At 36.4% G+C, this 8,418-nt stretch overlaps 1 protein-coding gene across 1 annotated transcript; it reads left to right on the top strand.

Moving 5' to 3' along the window:
* Positions 1–3,383: 3,383 nt before the first annotated feature.
* LOC145780076 (uncharacterized) lies at positions 3,384–8,005 on the top strand. Its single transcript, XM_082591787.1, has 7 exons — positions 3,384–3,399; positions 5,098–5,221; positions 5,667–5,739; positions 6,124–6,356; positions 6,764–6,975; positions 7,463–7,625; positions 7,781–8,005. The coding sequence occupies exons 1-4, from the start codon at positions 3,387–3,389 to the stop codon at positions 6,253–6,255; spliced, it is 342 nt and encodes a 113-aa protein (XP_082447913.1). The 5' UTR covers positions 3,384–3,386; the 3' UTR covers positions 6,256–6,356; positions 6,764–6,975; positions 7,463–7,625; positions 7,781–8,005.
* Positions 8,006–8,418: the final 413 nt, after the last annotated feature.

Genomic DNA, 8,418 nt, shown 5'->3' with positions numbered 1-8,418 from the left:
GATTTATTTCAATGAAAAGAAATTTAATGTGTGAATTCAAAAGGGCCCTCCAGTTTTTTTTTATTACACTATTTGTGCTTTCCAATTTCTTTCAATACAAAAGTTTGAATAAGTTCGAAGTTTCAATACAAAAGTAAATGACCAAAATAATTAAAACGGTTGGTCATAGCGGTAAACCATAATCTCTTCGTGGGAAAATTGTAACATAAGATTCTCGGATCAGTTCGTCTGTATGCAGTGACCGAAGAAACACTCTTTTGAAACCGTCTATTCAAAATCGTATTTCTGTAAAAATAGCCACCTGGCTGTCGAAATTGGGATGCAACACCGTACACCACTAAAACTTGTCAGTTGTCACTACAATAAACTACTTAGGTAAAAGACGGAACTTTCGTCCAGCTGACAAGCACTAAGCAAAACAGTTAAACATGCGACCAACCTCTTCAAGTAACCATTTTACGAATGACTAAATTAGAAATTAGAATAATTTGCAATATCTCAAACGCACGTCAGCAGTAACTGTGACGCAATAATGAAAGACATTGTCACGCAATTCAAACAGGTGTTTAAAGGTGATGATGCAATGTTTTATCAGGTCTTACGAACGATGGTGCAATATTGGCTCATTTTCTAGCAATTTCCATGACGTAAGATGCCAGCTAGGTTAAGTAGACCATAACGGTTTTTATATGACGTTTGATTTGGTGAAAATTGTCCGTAACAACGGTTGTGAAAAAACACTTTGTGGCAATTGGGCTGTTCTTGAATTCACATATTCAATTGCATGCCACCTGTTATATGTTAAATACATTTCTGCAGATCATGTTACTAACGTTATCGCATTTTAACTTTCTGAATGGTGTTTTTAGAGATGTTTCAGTGTAGTAAGGGCCCAAATTTGAGATGTTTTAGTTTAATAAAGCCGAAAACATCTTTTTAATGGATAAGTACGCGCAGTGAACTTTAGCAGCTCAAAAAACTTTACTGAAACGCAAAAGTCTATTATTTGTGGGCCCGGGCCCCCCTTGGCCCTCCCCTTAACATAGCACTGCGTATAGGCTACAATTTGATTCATCGTGACTTATACAGTTCACTCCCTCCCGTTATTTAAGTTTCTTGATGACATTTACACTCTTTTTTCCAGTTTCAAAATTTGCGTGCGATAATATTTGTTTGGAAGTTGAATTTCGTTTTGCATGTTTGGTTGGTTTAGGCTACACTACAGAAACATGGTCCTGTATTTTTCCATGCTAGACAGCGTCTGAGTGACAAAACGTCGGAATAAAAGCAGATTATCACCTGATAGGCATCTTGTCCCCATAAACATTGGCTCGTGAAAAACACGTGAAATTCTGGGGGAACTCGTGTAATACTGGGGTACGTTTTTTTTACACCTCTTTAACACGTGATTAACACGAGTTTTTTTACACATGTCATCAATTGCAATAATGCTTTATATCATATTTGAAGTAAGTTTTTCAACTCTAGAATATCAATTGATACGTTTTATGTTAATATCTTTGAAAAATTTCTGCAGTTGCATATTCCCTTGTTTCTGCATACTCACGTGTTTTTAACGTGTTATACACGTGTTTTTTACACGCCAGTACCAAGTTTGTTTCATCTTGTTTTTTTCGTTTAAAATAATTTTTCAACTCTAGTAGGCTATTTGATACGTATTATGTTAATATCTTTAAAAAATTTCTCCAATTGCATACTCATTTTTTTCTGCATACTCACGTGTTTTTAACGTGTTATACACGTGTTTTTTACACGCCAGTACCAAGTTTGTTTCATCTTGTTTTTTTCGTTTAAAATAATTTTTCTACTCTAGTAGGCTATTTGATACGTTTTATGTTAATACTTTTAAAAAATTTCTCCAATTGCGTATCCATTTTTTTTTTGCATACTCACGTGTTTTTAACGTGTTATACACGTGTTTTTTACACGCCAGTACCAAGTTTGTTTCATCTTGTTTTTCTCGTTTAAAATAATTTTTCAACTCTAGTAGGCTTTTTGATACGTTTTATGTTAATATGTTTAAAAAAATTCTCCAATTGCGTATTCATTTTTTTCTGCATACTCACGTGTTTTTAACGTGTTATACACGTGTTTTTTACACGCCAGTAGCAAGTTCGTTTCATCTTGTTTTTCTTGTTTAAAGTAATTTTTAAAATCTAGTAGGCTATTTCCTATTTGATGCGTTTTATGTTAATATCTTTAAAAAATCTCTGCAGTTGCATATTCACTTTTTTTTGTATACTCACGTGTTTTTAACGTGTTATACACGTGTTTTTACACGCCAGTACCAAGTTTGTTTTATCTTGTTTTTCTCGTTTAAAGTAATTTTTCAACTCTAGTAGGGTATTTGATGCGTTTTATGTTAATATCTTTAAAAAATCTCTGCAGTTGCATATTTACTTTTATTCTGTACACTCACGTGTTTTTAACGTGTTATACACGTGTTTTTTTCACGCTAGTAGCAAGTTTGTTTCATCTTGTTTCTCTCGTTTAAAATAAATTTTCAGTTCTAGTAGGCTATTTGTTGTGTTTTATGTTAATATCTTTACAATAGGAATTGTGCAACTCAGGAATACAGTATTATGTAATTTTTATTAAAACCGAATTTCTCCCCTTTATTTTTCGTAAACCTTATATCGCGGTTACCAGCGGTCACCTGATTAAATATCCCTGTGAGTCTGTGACATAAAAAAATGGCACAGAATTTCGCTAAGTATTTGCTTATCAGCTTAGGAGAGGACTTTTTAGAGTGACTGTTAAGTAGGCTACAAGGTTTGTGTTAATTAATCTTCCATTTATATTTAGAAATCATTAACTGATTTAAATCTACCGAAAAGCGCCTGAAGATAAATGTTCAATCTTTCTTTTTACCAAAAGATTGTGCACGAATCGCGGTGAACATACCGAAATGGTGCAGTGCTGTTCAGAAAGGTAGCGAAAAGCTGTGCCTGTTTTTGGTCATCTATCGAAGTATGGTACCTACCTACAGGCTACAGGGCTTGCTGTAGAGTGTAGACAGTGCATTTATTTCTATTGTACGAATAGTTTTACTCGATTAGCCTATCATTTAATGTGCAGTCTTGAGAAACAACACTGATTGAAAATGCTTTACTGTCTATGTTAATTAAGTCCAGTCTATTTTGTGCTTCTGTAGATTAAAAATATGAAGACTATGACTGAGAGCATTTGCAGTCGTAGACTTTATATCAAGAGGTGAAGTTGATCTTGTCCTAGAGAAATGGATATTTCATGATAATGATGTTTTGGAATGTTATTGGCCTGAGCTTCCCGGTTACAAGGTTCGCCAGTTATGCCTACAAAATTCAGATGTCAATCCGAATTGGAAAAAGTATCATGTACGAATTATGTACAAAACAGGTAAACATTAATATTAATTTATACTACCCATTAAGTTATAATACATACGGCACCTAAATAAAAGTTGGAAACAATCAGAGGTAGGGTTTTGCCAGTAGAGTACCGTACCCAATGGTCGGCTATATTATACATATATATATATAATTATGGTGACTTAAGAGTTGGAATTCACTGGCCTTATGATTCTCTCTTACTAATTTACATTGCCAAGTGTCAAGGTTGTTTCATTCAACAATCAACATGTATATGTATATAATATGTTTTCCAATATATGGAGTTTTGTGCAACAAAATTTATGTTTGCTCTGTTGTTTCTGTTGCAGCACAGCTGCTTGTCTTAATTAGCTGTCAATTTTTTGGTATGTAATTTCCATTTAACCGCTTTAGCAGGTTGTTATTATTCCATATGCAATATGCATGAGATCTTATTCTTCAGTGTATCGTTTTTACTAAGCTTGATCACTGTTATGGGAAGATGACATGTTAACATTTTGCAACACATAATTTGGCTAAAGCACTGATAAAGTTACAACATGCTGAAAATACTTCGAGACCAGCATGTGCCCCAGTTGGAGAGCGATACATTGGACAGTCCAGAATAACATAGTCGTCAGTTTGTTTTTGTGTGCGACACTTGTAGGTGTAGAGTGAGCCAAGCATATCACTAAATATATTTTGTTTAAGCAAGGGAAGCAATAAGGCTGGCGGGGGGTTAGAGCGTGCCAAAAGCACGCATATTCTAGAGGGGTCCGGGGCCATGCTCCCCCGTAAAAAATTTGCAAAATTACACTCAAATTATGGATTATAGCGCTTTCTGGAAATACTTTCAGGGTAATAATTGTATGAAATTTATAGGCAGATAAACAGCTATTAACTTATTAAAGGTAGCTGCTACACACGAATGGGCAAAAACTGCGGCTAAAATTAGAGAACACAAAAAACTCAGCTACACAAAAACCTAACAGAGTAAGCGATTCTGAAATTGCTTCCACAGATTAGTTTAAAGAAGCGTAAATCGCGTAAACTTTGCGCGATTTACGATTTGCAAAATTTATTGGTGTCTTTCTGTGTGTCTAAAACAAATCCTGGGGGTGTTAATAGCCAGATGTCTTGGAAAACGATTTAAACTTATATATATATACAAATTATATTATATTTTCAACAAAGGGTTCAACTTCGGAATCCAAACTTTGAAAATTTGGGGGGGGCATGGCCCTTTTCGCCCCCCTGGCTACGCTTATGCAGTAATGATGACAAACGAAAGAATTGCCCCAGTACAGTGCCGGTCTTAGGGTATTTCGGGCCCTGTGCGGAATATGCTTTGCGGGCCCCAATGACAATGATCCAATTCAGTAGCGTAGCTAGGTATTTTGAAAGGGGAGGAGGGGTGGTTTGACGGTCGGCGGGCAAAGCCTGGCAGCGTAATTGCCGAAGGCGACACCCAGCGGCAGGGGATCTGGGAGTCCTCCCCCAGAAAACTTTAAAAAATTACGTTGAATTTGGGGCATTCTTTGAGCATGTTCAACAAAAATTTGGGTATGAATATTACTGTAAAAAGGTGTGTAATTTCCATTTAACTGCTTTAGCAGATTGTTATTATTCCATATGCAATATGCATGAGATCTTATTCTCCAGTGTATTGTTTTTCCTAATCTTGATCACTGTTATCGGAAGATGACCTGTTAATATTTTGCAACAGATGATTTGGCCAAAGCACTGATAAAGTTACAACATGCTGAAAATACTTCTGATTTGGCTTCAACAGCAGCTAGTGAAGAAGAAGTAAATGATAGTAGACAACCTAAATCGAAAAGAAGAAAGCGGTATAACAATGCATTCATTTTTCCCTGATATTTGTTCATTTCATTTTGATTTTAACTGCTCAAAACTAATTTTACCCTTTCTTAACTTAATTATAATACATGGGTGCATGCCAGTACTTCGCATTATAGTAACTTATTGCATTGAAGTCACAGTTACACTAACGTGGCAGTTGTATATAACGTTTTTGTAACATTGTTGTATAAATTGTATCTAATGTAAGTACATTTTGGCTTGTTACATTGTACCTGACAACACCGTGATGCAAATATAAGCTAACCCTTTAAGATACCGTACACCCATGCATTTCTACGTTTATTGCATGTTGATTGGTTGTATATATGCAAAATATGTTGATGTTGACGAGATATCAGTAGGTAATGTACCAATAAGCAAGGGCAAGCATGACATCTAGCTGAAGTAACTGTTTTCAAATTATAAATGCAGGAATTGCCGGTTGCCTATGAGGATTGCATATACAGATGAAAGCGACTCATCGGAGTCAGAAAATATCATTACTGTAAGTAAACAAATACTTTAATCACTTATTAATTATGGTAATCCCAAAATTTGACGATTTTTAGGTGTTGTTTTTTAGGGAAATTGAGCGGTTTCTAAAAGTGGTATGATTTTAAAAAAATATTGCAATCTCATTTTTAAGGTTAATAGCACGGATTAAGGTGTTCAATCAGAACTTTTCGAACGTTGCCTAAATATGCTGTCGTCATCCAGGATTTTGAGACCAGCATGTGCCCCAGTTGGAACGCGATAGATTGGACAGTCCTGAATAACATAGTTGTCAGTTTGTTTTCGTGTGCGACACTTGAGGGTGTAGAGTGAGCCAAGCATATCACTAAATATATCTTGTTAATGTTCACTCTGACGGTCACTAAATCTTCCATAGGTTTCTACTCCTGTACGAGCAGCTGAGGTTGCTACAACCTTGCAGCAACTGCCACAAGTTCCGGAATTTCCACAATCTTCCTCTGAGGGCACCACAGCAATCAGGTCCAGAGCGCGAACAATCAATCCTTGATTTTCACTTGGATGACAATCAGTTGAATGTTGCAATCGACACTACGTCTGAAGTGACCAAGAACATATCTTGTGACGAATTTGTTGCGCTGCAAAGTGAAGGTTTGCACCTGGTTAAATTAAAATCTTGAAACTTGTTCGATTAACTTCGCTCAACAATTGCTCAGCTGCATCGGTGTGACGATATAGTTTTAGCTATAATTCTTCACTTCGTTTATTTATGTTTACTCTCTTTTTTATCCTTCGTAACTCCCATCTTTACTCACAAGCAGCGCATTTTGAAAATTCAGTTTCTCGAATTTTGGAAGATCTGTTGAGTCTCTCACGTGAGCGCCCCTACAAGAGCATTGTTCTTAATTGGCAGTATTATTTACCACTCGCTTTTCTTGTTTGGCAGCTGCTTAAATCACAACTGCCCTAGCCTGGGAGCTATTCTTTTTGTATTGTCAAAGCAAAGCACCTTTGCTAACACCAAATCATGTTAAAGCAACTATTTATTTTTCACACAGTTCGACGAATTCGAATTGCTCAACTGGAAATTATGGGAATTTTAAATTCTGTCAACGAATAATTGGATATAATAATGACAAACGAAAGAAGCGCCCCAGCTCAATAAATAGAGGAACCCCCTTCGGACATTCCATCTTTTCCCATCAACAGCCTGGAGGATTTTGATCAGCTTGAACACAACCTGGGAAACAGCACTGTTCAAAATAAACTGGTAATTTTTTTTTTACTGTTAACATGGCTGTGGAATCGGTATCACAACTCCGACTCTCCTCATAGAATAGACATACAAGAAATACTGGTTATTTTCACCCTCTTTAAAACAGTTTTGCAATGTCGTATTGCTGCAAATTTCTTGAAAGTTTCAACCAGCATTGATTGCAGCAAAACAACGATTCATTGATTTGCAGCAAAACAACAAAATATACATTTTCCAAAGTTTTTGACACTCTGACAATGGATAATTTTAAAATTCCTCGCAATGTAGAGCATTCCTCAATTTTATATAGGGGTAGGAGTCAGTGCAATTTTTAAAACTCCGACTCCTTTGGCTAAACTATAAACATTGTTACGGCTCTGACTCCACGGCCCTGACTGTTAACAATGAAATTTAACAGCTTGCAGTATGAGTGCGCTCTACGTTTATTCTATGGAATATAACCGTGAAGTCTAAGTTTTATATGATAAATGTTGTTTTGCAGATTTCTTATTTTAGTCGGTATTTTTCGACGGACTACAAAAAGAGCGTAAAGCAACTTCTTTCTGGAGTATTTACGGATAAGCTTATGACGAAGTTTAATTGGATGGGTCAACGCGGTTCCAAGCGCCCAATTAAAGATTGCAAACTTAGTTTTGTAATTTATGGTATGTTGCCTAAACTTTAGATTTTGCACGTATACCCTGCTTAATGAACGTATGTTGCAATCTATTTTTAATATATTTGATCCGTGAAGAATTCTGTATATCTATTGCTAGCCTATTGCTTTTGTGACTAAGCACTAACTCTTTTTTGCTTACAGCATCAGTTCGAACATACAGTTACACAAAAGACACAACCATGGGCGATGTTAAAGCTGTTGTGCAAGAATTCCTCAAATCAGCTGAAAAGAGAATAAGAAGACAGTCAGTTGCAAGGACATCTTCATCCAGCACGGTTCGCCCAACTGATGATGTGTGAAACAGCTGTACTGTCTTCAGTTATATCTGTGTTTTTTGGCATGTGTGATTTTGGTACAAAATAAATTGCCATATTAAACACGGGTTTGATGTGTAAAACACAGGTTTAGAAGTCGTGTAAAACACGGGTTAGAAATCTTGTAAAAACACGGGTTGCGTTTGTGCAAATACCCGTGTAAAACACGGGTTTAGAAGTCGTGTAAAACACGGGTTAGATGCCGTGTAAAACACGGGTTTAGAAGTCGTGTAAAACACGGGTTAGATGCCGTGTAAAACACGGGTTAGAAGTCGTGTAAAACGCGGGTTTAGAAGTCGTGTAAAACACGGGTTAGATGCCGTGTAAAACACGGGTTTAGAAGTCGTGTAAAACACGGGTTAGATGCCGTGTAAAACACGGGTTTAGAAGTCGTGAAAAACACGGGTTGCGTTTGTGCAAACACCCGTGTAATACACGGGTGCACATCACGGGTTTTACACGAGA

The sequence above is a fragment of the Aplidium turbinatum genome, chromosome 11, assembly GCF_918807975.1.
Source record: "Aplidium turbinatum chromosome 11, kaAplTurb1.1, whole genome shotgun sequence".
NCBI classification, from domain to species: Eukaryota; Metazoa; Chordata; class Ascidiacea; order Aplousobranchia; family Polyclinidae; genus Aplidium; species Aplidium turbinatum.
The sequence above is the reverse complement of the archived record's forward strand: the minus strand, read 5'-3'. Positions and strand labels throughout refer to the sequence as shown.